Source organism: Marmota flaviventris, chromosome X, assembly GCF_047511675.1.
Source record: "Marmota flaviventris isolate mMarFla1 chromosome X, mMarFla1.hap1, whole genome shotgun sequence".
NCBI lineage: Eukaryota > Metazoa > Chordata > Mammalia > Rodentia > Sciuridae > Marmota > Marmota flaviventris.
The window spans coordinates 66,590,511-66,609,090 of NC_092518.1; the positions used below are offsets into that span (position 1 = coordinate 66,590,511).

The 18,580-nt window shown below is 34.5% G+C and overlaps 2 protein-coding genes across 5 annotated transcripts in view; one reads left to right on the forward strand and one right to left on the reverse strand.

The window, feature by feature from the left end:
- The window catches only part of Hmgn5 (high mobility group nucleosome binding domain 5), a 56,449-nt gene extending 44,954 nt beyond the window's left edge, over positions 1 to 11,495 (reverse strand). For 2 of the 4 annotated variants that reach the window (XM_071606736.1, XM_071606737.1), the window contains exons 1-2: positions 11,217 to 11,495; positions 1,257 to 1,420 (exon numbers count right to left, since the gene is read on the reverse strand). The gene's annotated coding sequence lies outside the window, so the exon portion shown is untranslated. The remainder of the gene's footprint in view (positions 1 to 1,256; positions 1,421 to 11,216) is intronic. The other 2 variants (XM_071606739.1, XM_071606738.1) reach the window with 2 other exon arrangements.
- Positions 11,496 to 11,585: 90 nt separating this feature from the next.
- Positions 11,586 to 18,580, forward strand: part of Sh3bgrl (SH3 domain binding glutamate rich protein like) — a 73,322-nt gene continuing 66,327 nt past the window's right edge. Inside the window, exon 1 of the mRNA XM_027934223.3 lies at positions 11,586 to 11,836. Within this exon, the coding sequence (XP_027790024.1) occupies positions 11,792 to 11,836 (45 nt within the window). The 5' untranslated portion in view covers positions 11,586 to 11,791. The remainder of the gene's footprint in view (positions 11,837 to 18,580) is intronic.

Genomic DNA, 18,580 nt, shown 5'->3' on the forward strand with positions numbered 1-18,580 from the left:
TGTGTTCTTCCTATCTCAATCTCTCAAACTGCTGGGATTACAGGCATAAGCCACCTAGCCCAACCATATCTTAGCTGTTTTTTAACTATTTTTATTCACATCTTTTCTCCTTTAAATAGGATGTTTAAAGGAGACTATCTTATATTTAATGTTACACAGTAAACTTAACAACATTTTTCTAATATAAATATCAAAATTAGCCAAGAACTGTGATATCTGCATGACTCATGTATTTTGAAGAGCATGATCCTTTGAAATGAATGGACATGTAGGCGACATGTAATTTACACAAAATATACACAAGTAGATCAAACCTGTAATTATTATTATTATTTTGGGTTTTCTTTTTGGTATCATGGATTGGACCCAGAGGTGCTTAACCCCAGCCTTTTTTATACTATTTTTAGTTTGAAACTGGGTCTAACTAAGTCCTTAGGGCCTCTCTAAGTTGCTGAGGTTGGCTTTGAACTTCTGATCCTTCTGTCTCAGCATCCTGAGCCTCTGGGATTATAGTTGTGTATCACACCCTTGCCTATAATTATTTTATACTATATAAAATCTATAAGATAAAATAATATTAGGATAGTAGGAAATTAACTTCTTTTTAAAAAACGTTTTTTCCTTTTAAGTTTTTTCTTTTTTAATTTGTTCTTTGTAGTTTATACATGATTGTAGATTCTATTTTGATATATTTTACAAACATGGAATACATCTTATTTGAATTGGGATCCCAGTCCTGTGGATGTACACAATATTGAGATTCACTGTGGTGCATTTATATATATACATAAGAAAGTTATGTCACATTCATTGCACTTTCTTATTCTTTTCCTTCTCCCTTCCCTTAATTCCCCTTTGTCTAATCCACTGAATTTCTTTTTTTTCTTTGTTTTAATTAGTTACACATGACAGTACAATGATCTTGACATATCATATACTTGAATCAGATTAATCCACTGAATTTCTGTTCCTCCTCTCCCCACATCCTTGTTGTGTGTTAGCATCCACATATCAGAGAGAACAGTTGACCTTTGGTTTTTTGGGATTGGCTTATATCACTTAGCATGATAATCTCTCAAATTTCATATTAATATATAAGGGACTTATACAAGGGATGATATATAAGGGATAATCTCATGAGATTATCATGCTAAGTGAAATAAGATTATTTTGGATTGAGTGGCTGAATCGAGATGTAACTACTGTACTCAAAATGAGACTCCAAATGATGTTATCTTATTTCAATAATAAATTACCTTTGCCTTTGAAGCAATCCTACATCATCTTAAAAGTAACTTTGTGGTATCTTTAAGTCTTGTTTCCCTTGTTTCTTCAGTATAGCTCTTTGGAGAAGTGATGCTATGATATTACTGAGGTAGAGTCATAAAAACAGTTTCTGTCTTGTGTGCTGGGCTCTGAGCTGAAATATGAGAAGAAAAGATATCAGAGGCTATCATGTCATAAGAAAGCCTAAGTGACATAATAAGACTACATGTGGGCACTCCAGTCAACATTTACAGCTGAGCTTACTGTTTTAAACATCTCAGCACAGGCACCAGAAACATGAATAAATGAGCCTACAGAAGGTTTCAACCTCCAGCTATTAGGCTTTGAAGGTTTTCCAGCTGAGGTCCTACTTACAGTAGAGACAAGTCAAATGGTTACCATTGTGCCCTGGCTGAATTACTTAATCACATAATCTGAAACACAATAATATTGTTATTTCATTCCACTAAGCTTTGGAATTGTTTGTACACAACAATAGTAAGAGGAATAATTGTTCTGCAGGTGTTACTATAACAAAGAAATTAAAATAAATAAAAGGTATGATGTTCAAAATGAAAAAAAAACAGAACTGCCATTTTTTGTGAGAAATGTAACTGTAAATAGAAAATACAATACTAAAGAATATATAATAAATTATTAGTATTAACAAGAGTTTAGAAAATCGCTGATACAAGGTCACTCTAAAAATTAATAATATTTGTATATTGAAGTTTTATATACTAACTTAAAAAAAAAACTTTATTTATTTATTTATTTTTATGTGGTGCTTAGGATTTAACCCAGGGCCTCACACGTGCTAGGCAAGCTCTCTACCACTGAGCCACAACCTCAGCCCACATACTAACTTTTTTAAAGGAACTACAAAGAGTAGGAACAGTCATGACACTTTATGAAAAAATAACAAAGTATTGGAATTTTCTGTAACAGATTTCAAGATATTTAAATTTGTGGTAATTACAATAGTGTGGCAATGGCAGAAAAGTAGATATGTAGACAAATAGAACAGAGCAGAAGCCAGAAAGAGACTTATGCATGTATAATCACTTCATTTTGACAGAGAGGGTATTGCAAAGTAGTGAGAAATGGATTTTTCTTTCAATTACTAGTGCTAAAATAATGGAGTATCTACTAGGACAAAACAAAACAGAATTTGTCCCATATTTCAAATCTTACACAGAAATCAATTGTAGATGGATTGCAGATCTCAAAATAAAAAGTACCACAATAAAACTTTTATGAAAGAATATAAATAAAATATCTTCATATCTTCAGAGTCTGGAAAGACATTTTAAACAATTCACAAAAGGAACTAATCATAATGGAAAAGATTGATATATTTAACTATTCTGAAATTAAGAACCAGCATTCGTAAAATGATGTCATTAAAAAAGTATGAGGACCAACCTGAGGCTTGAAGAACTTACTTGAAGCACATAAATGAGAAAAGGCCTCTATTAGGAATGGAAATAATGAAAGACAACAAATAGAAAAATATACAAAGAGTTCTGAGACAATATTCTAAAAAAGAAAACATTCAAACAAAAATATGTATGTGTGTATATGAGTGAAAAGGTGCACATTGCATGTACTAATAGCTTGAAATATACCCTCAATGCTTTCTTCTAGTAGTTTTGGAACATCAGGCTTTACATTTGGGCTTTTGATCCATTTTAAGTTGATTTTTTTGTGCTTGGTGAAAGATAGCAGTCATTTCAATCTTCTCCATATAGATATACAATTTTCTAGGCATCATTTATTGACTATTCATTCTCAAATGCATGTTTCCAGTCCTTTTGTTGAAAATTAGGTCTAGACATGTGGCTTAGTGGTAGAGCACTTGCCTAGCATGTGTAAGGTGTAAGGTTCTGAGTTCTATTCCCAGCACCAAAAAAAAAAAAAATAGAGAGACAGAAAGAAAGAAAAATAAAGAAATTGAAGGAATATCAGTTTGCTAAAGATACATGGGTATTTTCCTGGGATCTCTGCCCTATGTCATTTGGTTTATGTGTCTGTTTATACTATAATACCATGCTATTTTAGTTACAATGTTTGTGATATTGGTACAGACATGATTTTTTATAAGACCGCCAAAAGCACAGAAAACAAAAGTTGACCAATGGGATTACATCAAACTAAAATATTAGCAGAATAAAGAGATAACCTATGGAAAGGGAAAAAAAATCTGTCAACTGGTCATCCGACAGTGGGATAATATCCAGAATATATAAATAACTCAAAAAAATTAATAACAATGATAAAGTAATCCAATTAAAAATGGGCAGTTGAGGCTGGGGTTGTGGCTCAGTGGCAGAGTGCTTGCCTAGAATGTGTGAGGCAATGGGTTCGATTCTCAGCACCACATATAAATAAATAAAATAAAGGTACATTGACAACTAAAATAATATTTTTTTAAAAAAGCCATATGACCTGGATAGATATTTCTCAAAAGAAGAAATGCAAGTAGCCAACAAATATATGAAAAAAAATCTCAATATAATTATCCATCAGGATAATTCAAATCAAATCACAATACTATCTTACTATAGTAAGAATGGCTATTATTTTAAAAATTCTGATGAGGATTTGGAGAAAAAGGAACTCTTCTTTACTACTGATGTTAATATAAATTATTACTGCTATTAGAGAGAACAGTGTATATGGAGGTTCCTCAAAACTAAAACTAGATCTAACTTATGATAAGTTATTATGGTTTGGACTTGGAATATACACCATAGGCTCATTTGTTGAAGTGTTGGTCCCGAATGCAGCAATGTTCAAAGGTGGGGCTTTTAGGAAGTGATTGGATCATGAGGGTTCTGACCTCATCAATGGATTAATGGCATTATGGTAGTGGAAACTGTAAAGGTGGGTGTCTGGTTGTGAGAAGTAGGTGACTGGGGGACATGCCTAGAAGTATATGTTCTATCCCAGGACTCTCCCTTCCTCTCAGTGATGAAGTGAGCAGCTTTCTTCCACCATTCCTTTCTGCCATTACCTACTGCCTCATTTCAGACCCCAGGCAATGGAACCAGCTGACCTGAACTGAAACCTCTGAAATCTTGAGCCAAAATAGATAAAATCTTACCTCATTTAGGTTGTTTTTATCATGCATTTTGTCACACAGTGACAAAAATCTAATGAACATACCACTTATCCTACTTGTATGTTTATATGCAAAGAAATGAAATCAGCATACCAAAGATCTGTATGCCCATGTTTTTTTGCTGCAGCTATTCACAATAGCTAAGATGTGAATCAGACTAGGTGCCCATTAATGGATGAATGGATAAAGAATGTGTGGTATTTATACACAGTGGAGTATTTTTCAACTGTAAATAAGAATGGAATCCTGTCATTTGCAGAAAAATGTATGATACTACTGATCATTATAGTACCACATTTTCTTTCATATGTAGAAGCTAAAAAAGTCAACTTATAAGTAGAATGGGGATTACTGGAAATTGGAAAAGTTGTTGGGGGAAGGGTGTGAAAATGATGTTTGAATTTGATCAGTGTATGCTATATACATGTATTGGAATATCACACTGAACACCATTAATATGCTCAACTAATACTTGCCAATAAAACTTTTAAAATTTATAATTAGACAGGAGGATCATAAGTTCAAGACCAGCCTCAGCAATTTAGTGAGGCCCTACACAAGTTAGTGAGACTCTGTCTTGAAACAAAAAAAAATATGATTGAAGGAAAAAAGAAAATATGCACAGCTTTTTAATGATTAGGGAAATATAAAATAAAATCACAAAGAAATACTATTCCACACCGAATGGGGTGCTAAAAGAGAAGCACAAGACTTAGAGAGAGAATCCCATACATGATGCTAGTCACACTATATTTCTAGGGACCACGACCTTGTAGAAGAGAGAAAAGTAAAAACTGAAACATATTTAGAAGAAAGATCTCTAGATATAAACACATCTGAAAAATAGAGAAGCTGGAAATTTTAAATTGGAGCCCAGAAGTTTCCCACACAAATACAGAGATAAGTTATAACTAGGAATTATTAGTATCAAAAAGACATAAGGAAATAGATCTCAGCTTAACTTTAGGAAAGCCTTTTCACATATTTAGATCTGATTTTTAAAAATGGAGCGGGAATGCCTCAGAAATTGTTGAGTTCAGTGTAACTGGAGGTGTTCTCAGGTATTAACTTTAAAAAAAATTTTTTTGGTTGTTGTTGATAGATCTTTATTTTATTTATTTATATGCAGTGCTGAGAATCAAACCCAGTGCTCACACATGTCAGGCAAGTGTATTACCGCTGAGCCCCAGCCCCAGCCCCAGGTGTTAACTTTTTTAAAAATATTTTTTAGTTGTAGATAGACATAATACCTTTGTTTTATTTATTTATTTTTATGTGGTGCTAAGGATTGAAGCCAATGCCTCACATGTGCTAGGTGAGCACTCTACCACTGAGCCACAACCCCAGCCTGGTATTTATCTTTGGATGCCCACTTGATGGTGTTATTATTGGTAGGGTTTTGTGGAAAATTAAATGGTTAGATGGAATGACCTTTTAGGTACTTTTTGGTTTATCATGTGTGTGTATGCATTTGAGAAAGAGGTCTCAAAACAAACCTTTGTTGGAAAGAAATAATACCCAAGAAATTTTCTTTCACCATAGCCCCATTTCATCTTTTCCTAACTAGAACTGAATTTACTCACTATTTTTCTGTAATCAGTGATATCTAAAGAAAGAAAAGTGGGTCAAGGCCCTTACTCTAAGCACCAGAAGATTTTATAAATAGTCATTATTCCCTGAGATATTAGAACTTATCAGGGATAACATACAAAATGACATTTTATTCCTCTGTTGGTATTCTGTACAGAGCTGTTAAAATTCCTGTCTTGCTTTGTCAAACACCAGCACATTTATTTTCCATGGGTGAATTGTACCCTCTAGTGGCCTTAACAATGAACACAGAGCTTTGGATATGATCAGAACTCAGAACACCATACTTGTAAGATATCTTCTGGCACAGAGTCCTAAAGTTGCTTCTTTCTGATGCACTTTACCATATAGCAGGTGACAGAGACAGGGTGAGAACTCTTAAGCACGACTTTCTGGTATTTAGTTTACACTAGCTCCATCACAGATAATGCCTTTCTGTTGACCCTTGGGATGAACAAAAGGAAAGTTTCAAAATGCAGTATATTTTAAGTGTGTATAATTTAGATACCTATATGTTAATGTGTTTTGTGTTATATTCTTTATCTACAGTCTCTCAGAGAAAGAAGAAAAGTGGAAACCAGGGAATCATTGACTGACATTTTTGGTGGCTCATCCAACAATCAAGGCTCTGAAGAGGATCAAGACTCCAGGCATTCATGTTTGGAATTACCACTCCATAGTGTATAAACATAAGAAAATGCAAATATGCTCACAATCTTACTTAAATATAAATAGTAAGTTGTTAACATTTATTAACATTATTAACATTTTTATAACTTCATTTTTCAATTTTAAATTATTTGGACATAGCAATTCACTTAAATAATGCTTAACAGTGATTTCTCTACAGCCATTATGGATACCTGGGAATACTGCTGATGTGGAAAAAAAGTTTTAAATCTAAATTTTTTTCAAAATTAAATGAAATGTTTGTGAATACTAAATTTAGTATCTTATGAAGTTGACATGGTAATGTTTTGTAGATATTTCATTAAACATTTCTTAATTGTAATCTTGTAGTCTTTTTGTATTGTGAGATAAATACAATTTTTATTTTCTCATAAGTTTAAACAGAGAAATTTCTGCCTCTGGAAGTGGTGGACTAGATGATTTGGAAAAACTCTCTTGCTAATGGCAATTTAAAGTGTTAGAACATACTACCCCATTAACAATAGCCTCAAACAACCCAAAGTACTTGAGATTCAACTTAATGAAAGAGGAAAAGAACACTACAGAAAGAAGTTAAAGAAGACTTTAGAAGATGGAAAGATCTGCCTTGTTCTTGGATAGGCAGAATTAATATTGTCAAAGTGATGATACTACCAAAAACACTATACAGATTTAATGCAATTCCAATCAAAATCCTAATAATATTCCTCATAGAAATAGAAAAAGAAGTAATGAAATGCATCTAGAAAAATAAGAGACCCAAATAGATAAAGCAATCTTTAGCAAGAAGAGTGAAGTAGGTGGCATCACTATTCTAGACCTTAAAACTATACTACAGAGCAATAGTAACAAAAAGCATGGTATTAGCACCAAAATAGAAATGTAGACCAATGGTACAGAATAGTGGACACAGAGACAAATCCACATAACTACAGTTATCTTATATTAGACAAAGGCGCCAAAAACATAGTGGAGAAAAATAACCTCTTCAACAAATGGTGCTGGGAAAACTGGAAACCAATATGCAACAAAATGAAATTAAACCTCTATCTCTCACCATGCACCAAACTCAACTCAAAATGGATCAAGGACTTACAAATAAAACCAGAGACCCTGTGTCTAATAGAAGAAAAAGTAGGCCCTAATCTCCATCATGTGGGATTAGGCCCCAACTTCCTTAATAAGACTCCTGGGCGCAAGCATTAAAATCAAGAATCAATAAATGGAATGGACTCAAAGTAAAAAGTTTCTTCTCAGCAAAAGAAACAATCTGTAAGGTCTATAGAGAGCCTACATCTTGGGAACAAATCTTTATCCCTCACACATCAGATAGAGCACTAATCTCTAGGTTATATAAAGAACTCAAAAAGCTAAGCACCAAAAAAACAAATAACCCAATCAATAAATGGACCAAGGACCTGAAGAGACACTTCTCAGAAGATGATGTACAATCAATCAACAAATACATGAAAAAATGTTCATCATCACTAGCAATTAGAGAAATGCAAATCAAAACTACTCTAAGATTTCATCTCACTCTAGTCAGAATGGCAGCTATTATGAAGACAAACAACAATAAGTGTTGGAGAGGATGTAGGAAAAAGGTACACTCATATATGCTAGTAGGACTGCAAATTGGTACAGCCAATATGGAAAGCAGTATGGAGATTCCTTGGAAATCTGGAAATAGAACCACCATTTGACCCAGCTATCCCTCTCCTGGGTCTATACCCAAAGGACCTAAAAACAGCATACTACAGGGACACAGACACATCAATGTTTATAGCAGCACAATTCACAATAGCTAAACTGTGTAACCAACCTAGATGCCCTTCAATAGATGAATAGATAAAACTAATGTGGCATACATACACAATGGAATATTACTCAGCAATAAAAGAGAATAAAATCATGGCATTTGCAGGTCAATGGATGGAGTTAGAGAAGATAATGCTAAGTGAAGTTTGCCAATCCCCCCAAATCAAATGCCAAAAGTTTTATTTGATATAAGTAGGCTGATTAATAGTGGGATAGGGAGCTGGAGCATGGGAGGAATAGATGAACTCTAGATAGGGCAGAGGGATCAGAGGGGAAGGGAGGGGGCATGGGGTTATTAATGATGGTGGAAGCTGATGATCATTATTATCCAAAGTACAGGTAAGACGACACAAATTGGTGTGAATATACTTTGAATACAACCAGAGATATGAAAAATTATGCTCTATAAGTGTAATAAAAATTTAATGCATACTGTTTTCATATATAAATAAAAAATAAAATAAGCAATGAAGGGACTGGGGTTGTGGCTCAGCAATATATCGCTTGTCTAGTATGTGCAAGGTCCTGCATTCGATCCTCAGCACGACATACAAATAAATGAATATATATATATATATATATATATATATATATATATATATATATATATATAGTGTCCACATACAACTAGAAAATAAATATTTTTTAAAAAGTAAGTAATGATGGGTATATTGATAAGGTGAAGTGGACCACTGTTGCATAATGTCAACATCTAGGATAGACATATTGGTAAAGTTCCTTTGAACAAACTGCATTCCAAGTCCTATTAACAAGGACCATCAAACTTTATTTATAAATCAATTTATTGGGGACTATTCACTTAGATTAATACATCTTTATTTAAAACAACTAAATTCATACCAGGCATGGTGGTGCATGCCTGTAATCTCAGCAATTTGGGAGGCTGAGTCAGGAGGATTACAAGTTCAAAGTCACCCTGAGCAACTTAGTGAGGCCCTAAGCAACTTAGCAAGACCCTGTCACAAAATAAAAAAATAAAAATCACTTGGGATGTGGCTCAGTGGTTGAGTGTCCCTGGGTTCAATCCCCCATGGAAAAATAAATAAATAAAAGGAAAGGAAAGAAAAATTCAGAAATCATCTTCCCATTCCTTAATGACCTAGGCATGGCCCACCAGACTCCCAGCTAATTCTGCCATTCAATTCTCTGAGGATAATTTCATGTTGTAGTTTGTAGAATTAATAGAAGGAATTTTCTTTCTTTCTCTATTTTTTCATCTTTAAAAGAGACTACAGGTCCAAAGAGAGCACATGTGGTCCACTGAAGGGAGTCAGGTTGTAATGTGGTAGCATCAGACAAATTATGTCTATTTTGCCAATTTAAAACCAGAAGGAAGCAATGAGGAGGGTGATTATAGTACCCTTACTTGTCTGATTATAAAGATTTTGAATTATGTCTAATAAAGATTGAGGTGGATAGGTGGAGAGATCAGAAAAGGATATGAGGGTATGAGAAGATGAAGGAGATAAAGAAAAGGATAGACAGCAAGTGCATGAAAGTGAAAATGAGAAAGATGATTATAGTAAAAGGTCAACAATGATTATATAAGAAAGATTTGTGTGAGCAGTGGGTAAGGTTTTGTGAATAGTGTAGTGTCAGATTATGATAGGAGCTCTCTAGAAATACAATTTAGGTTTTGTTATTCACTGGAGAGCAATATTAAGTAATCCAACGTACATTGTTTTCTGAGATATATAAAAGTTGTATTTTAGGAAGAAAATCTGCTAAAATGTTTTGAATACTTTTCCTGTTCTAGGCAGTGTGTGACAATGAGTTGGAGTTGCCAGATATATGACTCTGGAAAAGTAACTTGTTTTCCTGAGTTTCAGTTTCTTAACTCTAAAATTAATTAAATAGTACCTATCTCTCAAGGTTTTGATATGGACCATATGTAAACATTAATGTGGAATTAATATTTTAAGTAGTATGGAGAAGGAAGAACCGGTGGAAGGGAACAGTTAAGAAGCTAAGAAGCGACTACAATTTTTTTCTTTTCTTTTCTCTCTCTCTCTCTTTTTTTTTTTTTTTGAGCTGGGGATTGAACCAAGGGCCTTGTGCATGCGAGATGCACTGTACCAACTGAGTTCTGTCCCCAGAGCTACTGCAATTTTTGAGCCTGGGAAAAGGTGGTATACCACTAGAATGGACAGGAAGAAAAAATTGTGAAGAAAAAGTAAAAAAAAAAAAAAAAAAAAAAAATTAGGAGAGGTGACTGATTTCCTCTCTCCACTGTAATTCATCTTGCACATTTCTTTCTTCATTAGACATAATCTGGGAATTCAAAACTACATTTTTTACCATCCTCCTTGGATGTTAGTAATTGTTTGCTTATTTCCCTAGAGATACAAATAATCATCTCTCTTCACCATTTCAGCATCTCCAGCAATATATGCTTCAAATTCTTTTTCATTAGTCAATTGAAAAGTAAAACAAAACACTTTCTTACACCTTATTTTCTTTCTTTCTGTTTTTTTTCCATTTTGCCATTTACTCCTTTGTTTTGGGGTTTGCCAATCAAGCCTCCTGCAAATTCCCACAAGATCCCCTATTTTTTACAAAACACAAAACTGAAAAAGGAAACCAATCCTGCTTTTCAGGGGCTTAAGAAAACTGAAACTTCTCTTTAACCCTCTGTGGACATCGTCCAAGTACTTCAGTGCCCAATATCTGCAACCAGCTAACAACAAAAACAAATCACTACATGATAGAAGTTTTAAAATGAGCAAACCTTTGAGAGCATGGATTTTCTTACTAGTGTTTGGATTCAACACAGCTTACTTTCTTAAGGAAGATCTACCTTCTGATTTGCGTACATTTCTGAGCAGGAAGTTACGCCTAAAACTTTTCGTCTTCACAGGAAAAGGTCCTTCATTTTCATGGAATTCAATTCAAGTGATCCCTTTTTCTGTTCCTTTTTTTTTTTTTTTTTTTTTCTTTCTCCCCTCTTTGCGGAGAGGGAATAGTAAAAAACCAAAAAACAAACAAACAAACAAACAAAAACCCCAGCAACAATGGTTTCGACAGATCTCGCGGTGCTATTCGAGATTCCCTATTTAAAAAAAAAAAAAAAATTAGAAATGAGGCGAACGGCGTGCCTTCCGGGGTTTGGGGCTGGGACTGCAGTGCTCTGAGCCCATTGAAAGCAGCTAAGGGTGGAGGCGGGGCTCTGTAGAATTCCCCTTCCACCTTCCCCCACCCTCTTCTTTCAACCTCTGTTTGGCCCCTAGCTGGATTTCAGCCTTTGCTGCAGCTGCTCCGCGGCTCATTCCAGGACCCAAACAACCGCCAGCCGCTGTTCCCAGGATGGTGATTCGTGTATACATTGCATCTTCTTCTGGCTCTACGGCGGTAAGGAGAGTGGGGAACCCACCTTTTTTGTTTTCTTACACACTAGACCTCTTCTGCCCCAGAACCGTTAAATTGCAGAAGTTCTTCAGGCAGCTTCTCCTTTGGAAGACACACGCATCCCCCATCTCACCCCCCCCCCCCTTCTTCCATTTCTTCCTTTGTTGCATCGACTTCATTTTTCCGTGGAGTTCAGCTTTGTTTGCGTTGGGGCTACATTTCTCCTCTGAAAAAAAAAAAAAAAAAAAAAAGATACCGACCGAGTTTTGGGAAATGGGAGATGTTGGTATAGGGTCTTTAGGATTAGGCAAAGAAGTAAAGTAAAATCACACTCATGAGTTTCAGGCGTGGGATATTTAACAAATATGGTACTAAGACAAGCGTAGGACTGCAGCTCTGTAAAGGATGGGGGTACATATGCTGTTAATGATGGGGATTGAATGGAGGCCTATGGAGACATTGGGATTATTTTGAGAGTGAGACCCCTATAATAGAGTTATTTTGAGAGTGTGTAGAAGATATTTAACTTCACTTTAAGGCCTGTTAGAATTAGACAAAATGGGGGAGGCAGTTGGGGACAATAATACAAAGCTGTTTATTTTTTAACTTAATGTAGCGCGGAACATGGAGTTGGGTCCCTTGTCTTATGAATATGAACAATAAAATCCACGGAACACAAGGGTGAGAGCAAAGTAACAGGATTGATTAGAGTGATAGCAGAGTTCACAAAAAGGGAGGGGGTCCCAAGAATGGAATACCTAAGAGTGGCTATTGTCTATTGTATATAGGTTTAGGAAAGTCTGTCCCCTACCCAATCCTGGGTGAGATATTCAGTGTCCAGGAGGCATTCTTGCATCCTCTAGTCCAATCAAAACATCAGTCAGGCATTTTTTTTCTTCTTTAGAAAGCCTTTTGGTAAGTTTCTTAGCAAACATCTGCAGGTGCTCTTTGTGCTCTACTCCCCAGGAAGTTATCCAGAGGCCCATCTCCCTATCCTCCCATACTTCTCTTCCTCCCCACATCAATGTCACATGGAACATGCTGTCCGATATTGTTTCTTGTTTTGACATTTTTTCTTTCAAAAGATTTTACTTCTAATATTTCCTAACTACTTTAAACATATACAGAACTGGAAATGGAACTAACAAGTGGCTTCTTCTGAAGTGGCAAGCTGAGTTGCTGCCCTTCAGATGATAGGATATTTCCCCAAAATCCATTTGCTAATTACTTAAAATAACAACTTTCAGCAGCTCTGGGAAGAACAGTCTAAAATAAGAGGAAAGCTGAATATTTATACACATTAAATGAATGTCTCTCTTTTTTGTAACTCAAGAGAAAAGCCAAAAGTGGGAGTAGCAGATATAGGGATTCTGGATGTAGGAGGTAGGTAACTTCTCCCTCTCCTTGAGCTTTAGAGCAACTGTTTGATTCTGAGTTGTGATTATTTGGTTTTTGTTCTGTATATATTAATATCTATAAAGGAGGCTGAATAGAACTGAAGGATATGTAAAATCCAAGAACTTTGAACTTTGTCATCTCCAGCTACTATGTGTGGGTGTGTTTAGACAGTTTTGAAATATCAGAAAACTTAATCATATGTTTTGAGCAAGGTTCAGGTAAATAAAAAGAAAATTTTGTATTTCCTTTGTACCCATTTTAGAAGCCTCTTGCTTTACTGATATTGTAAAGTAAAATTTGAATTGCTCAGAGTCTCAATCTAATAGAATAATTAGACCAGCGTAATGCCTTTAGTTAAATCCCTAATTAGATTGAGCAGATCAGGCAGTTAGTTTGGGGTCATACAGCTTCAACAATGCTATTTCTTCTTTGCTTTCTCTCTCTTCTACCCCTCCCTCAGAAGTAGATTGAGGAAGAAAATGTTTTCAGAATTTCTATTCAAATAAGAACAACTGCACCTCTCTCTTTCGTAAGTTTTAAATGTCTGAGAGCCTTAGAAGTGACTGACACTTAAATTTCCTTTATTGGACTCCTTTGTAGAAGAGTATGCAAAAGATAGTTTTTGTTGTTTGTGTTTAGTTCTTTATTTTTCTCATGGATAATTAAATATTTGTTCATTTTGCTCTAATTACAGTTAATGTGAACTTATCAAAATTATATTGCATATTGCCAAAATAATCATTGCTTTGTTATAATCTTACAGAACTATTAAATTATACTAAAATGTACAAAAACATAAATGGAATGTTGATTATTTACTTCAGAAAGAGATTCCTCATTTTGCAGTACTGAAGTTTTCTTTAAGATTGAGACATTGCTGTTTTTAACAAATGACTTGGAAAATTTGAGGCAAATATCCTGGTGGAACCAAATAATTGCATAAAATGAGATACTCCTATAAGTGACTGAGTGTAGTTGTCTGAAGAATATTTAATAGTCTTTTAGCTATGGATTGTTAATATCTGATTGTTCTCTAACTCTTCCTGCTGGATGTCATAAAATAACCAATATTATATCTTTAATTGAGCACGGGTAGATCTGGATCTGTGGTAATTAATAAGATGATATTAACTTAATTTGAGTTGTAGCCCAAGACTTCCTGTACCTCATAGCCCAATGTGAAAAATAGAACAATTTTTCAAACATATACCTAATTCTGCCCCAGTAGAGAGGAGTAGCATTTATCAGAAATTTAGAAATGAATATAAGTACATTGGTCTTTGCAATTAATTCTTGATAGATAATAACAATATCCAGTTGGAACATTTGTGTGTTGGGCACATATTGTATTTTATTGACAATAGTCTTATGATTATCTGTATTTTTCAAAGAAGGAAGTGCAGCTTCAGAGAGTTTAAACAACTTTCTCAACATCATACAGCTTATAAGTCACAAAGATTGATTAAAATGCAAGCTGTTTGAATCCAAAGAGCATGTGCTTACACATCATAAATATGTGGCAGGTAGTAGGCATGAAGAGATAAATGTGAGCATGAGATAAGAGGTAGGGGAAGGAATAAGCCTATAGGGAGAAGGGTGGTGTAGGCCTATTCATACAGGGAAATGGTAAAATGGGGAGCTAGTATACAGGAGGGATAGTGTGTCTAAAGGTGAATGCAAGTAAGTGAGGGTGAGGGTGGGGGTAAACAGCTGTTCACTCAAAGCCAGGAAGATAGAAAAGACATGAATTCTTTGGAAAACCTAAACTGGTATTTTATAATTTTAGATGTGAAAATTCAAGTCTTAATGGTGTTTGTCTTGATGGGAACCATTTAGCAGGAGTGTAGTTCCCAAGTTGTCTGTCCATGTGAAGTGATTTCTGCCTGTTCCAAATTGTTCATGTTTGTATTTGACTGTACACAGTAGTAGGATATATCCCAATTTGTATTTTGCGATTTTTAAAAAATAATATATATTTTTCAATATCTTTATTCATTTATTTTTATGTGGTACCGAGGATTGACCCCAGTGCCTCACATGTGCAAGGCAAGAGCTCTACCACTGAGCCACAGCCACAGCCCCTGTAATTTTGAGATTTTTAATGCCTTGTAAATTTATACTTTAAGGGGAAAGGAATAGAAAGCCCAATGCCTATGTAACTTAATAAACTGTGGTAACTTTTAGCAAAACCCAACACTGACCTTTGGTTAGGATTACTGGAGTGATGATGTATTGAAGAATTTTATTGGCCTTGGAGTTTTTTTCTCCCATCCTTCTTTCACCTAGATGCATAATGATCTCTAACTTATGTCTATGCTTTCTATGTATGACTTGGTATGGAAATTTTAAGATTGTGGTAGATAGATCATTTCAGAGGATTATATTTATGGAGTAGGTTATAAAATGATCTATTTTGTAACTGATAAAACAAAATCTAGCTGTAGCTTGATAGTCCATGTCACATTAAACACAAATAATTTTCTTCTATGATGCACAAATTATAAAAAAGTGACTAAAAATGAACACACTTAATCATAGAATCGTGAGTCACTAGTCATCATTTTCTTCATTTGAGTAATATGGATATAGAACAGGAAGTCATAGTTTTTCATTATGTGATTCTCAAGAAATTGTGTCTTAGGGGACATAATGTTTTGTTGTTCTGTCTCTGTTTTTATAAATTGAACAGTGATTTATTTGCGTGTGCTTTGGTTTTTGTCATAGCTGCAAAGCTTTGTTTGAATGCTATGTAAAGGTATTCATAAATTACTAAGAAGACCAAAATAAGAAATGTTTTACCAAATGAATAGACATAGTTTTTGCATGCCTCAGATAGTGGAGAATGATAGCTTGCATATGACAAATCAGACTGAAGATCAGTACCTTCAGTTTGGTGCCCATTGTTGATGGTTGAATTCCTATATTTCATATTAACAATGGCAGAACCACTTGAATAATGTAACCCAATTTAAAGACGCTTGGGAAACACTGGTATCAATGATAGTGATTATTGGGCATTGAAAAAAAATGTTTAAAAGTCAAATGGCTCTAGGGAAAAATGTATTGTAGAAGTATAGTAAAATATTCCTAATCTGTAGGAGAAAAGGGTAAAGTAGATTAATCTCTAGCAAAATATTAGTTACTTTGTTGACAAAGGGTTGTGATCAATAAACCTTAGGGTGAACCCTCCCCCTAGATTGGCCTGGGGAAAAATAAAGCTCTGACACAATGAGATTGAAAGTTCTAATCCTTTGTGGCTAATCTCTAACATCTTTTCTAAAAAAATGTATTACACAATCAGCTATGTATCTTTGTAGGAATATTTTCTGCTTTAATTGAATTATGATAGGTGAATTATGTATTCCATTTCTTACTGATAAATAGATTTAAGAGAGAATCTGATAGTAACTATCTGACCATCTGTTTGCTTTTAGTTCTACTTTGTTATCCACCAAGAGTCCTTTTAAATCTGGAACTTAATTATGTACTCTAGTCAGACCAAGACATTAAATGTCTTCAGGTAATTGGAAATACAACTGCCACTTACCTTGGAATGATACTTAAATATGCAAATGTGTTCTCAAACTATAATCTGTATTTGAGAGTGAGGTGGGGGGAATAAGGAAGTCAATAACACCATATGCATTTATAACCTAGTTGTTTTAACATATAAAATGACTTTACAAAGGTCATAAATTTAAGTAATTTTTGTCCTTTTTTTAAAAAAAAAAATATTTTATTTATTTTTATGTGGTGCTGAGGATCGAACTCAGGGACTTGCACGTGCTAGGTGAGCACTCTACCATTAAGCCACAATCCCAGTCCTGTCCTTTTTAAAATATTTATTTTTTACTTGTAGTTGGACACAATACCTTTATTTTATTTATTTATTTTTATGTGGTGCTGAGAATCGAACTCAGGACCTTGTACGTGCTAGGTGAGCGCTCTACCACTGAGCCACAATCCCAGCCCTGTCCTTTTTAAAATATTTATTTTTTAGTTGTAGTTGGACACATACCTTTATTTTGTTTATTTATTTTTATTGGTACTGAGGATCAAACCCAGGGCCCCACACATGCTAGGTGAATGCTCTACTGCTGAGCCACAACCTCAGCCCCTGTCCTTTTTTTTTGGTTGCCTTTGCTGCATGTGGAACTTTTATGACTTTCATTTGCTTCTCTAAAAAGTGTCTTTCTGTGGCTATATATCACATGATTTAAAGAAAGCTTTTTATGATTCTATAAATCTTCTAAATTGGAAGGTGTTACTGCTCTAACTTATAAACTCTGGTTTTAGACTCTAGTCTTTGAGATCTGTTTCTTTTACTTAGTCCTTCCTGGAAATAACACCCTTTTAAAAAGTTGAGATGGAGTCAAACATTTCTGCTTGGGGGATTTCCAACAATGAGTCAAGACAAACAGAACTTTACCTTTTAAAAACCAGAGAATATTCATCCAAGTAACAATTACTACATGATAAATTCTTGCCTATTTCATCACCACCTTTCACACAGTTGTTTATCACATGTGTGGCATATTTCTCAATGTTAAAATTACATAGTAAGAGATGGCGATATAGCTCAGTGGTAAAGTGGTTGGTTGGCATGCATGAGGCCCTGTAATCTCAAGGAAAGAATTTATAATAATAAATACATATTTAATAGTAGTTGGATGGTACTGGAAACCATTTTTTCCAGTGTGATACATGATTTAAAAGAAATGCAAGGATAAATAATTACTTAATTATTAAAAATATGGTAAATCATCTCACTTTAATTTCTCATGCCAATAATTTGTCAGCTATAGTTGATAATAATTTTTAAGAGCTATCATAGTGGGGTACTTACAAGAGCTATCCACATATTTTGCCATTTAATTCTAATGACAATTTAATGAAGTCAGTACTCTTACTATCCCTTTTTCTTAATACTAAGCAAGCTAAGAGGGGTAAAAAGGTCACAAAGTTAGTGAAACACCTTATTCCACATTTGTCTTGATTCTGCAGCTCATGATCTTAACCTCTATGCTAGCTTACCTATTGATTTGATATTTACTGATTACCTACTTTGAATGTGGTTCTAAAACTAATTTTTAAGTAATTGCAATACTGCTTTTCTGACAAACTTGGAAAATCATGTAAAATATTTCTTTATTAGCTGATTTTCACCCGTACCAAGGATAATTCTAGTGGTATGTTATATCAAGTACAGAACTTAGAATTCTTCAGTGCAGAAAATCAAAGTTATGCTGATCATGGTGGTCCATGCCTGTAATCCCAGCTGCTTGGGAGGTTGAAGTGGTAGGATTGCAAGTTCAAAGCCAGCCTCAGCAAAAATGAGATTTAAGCAAC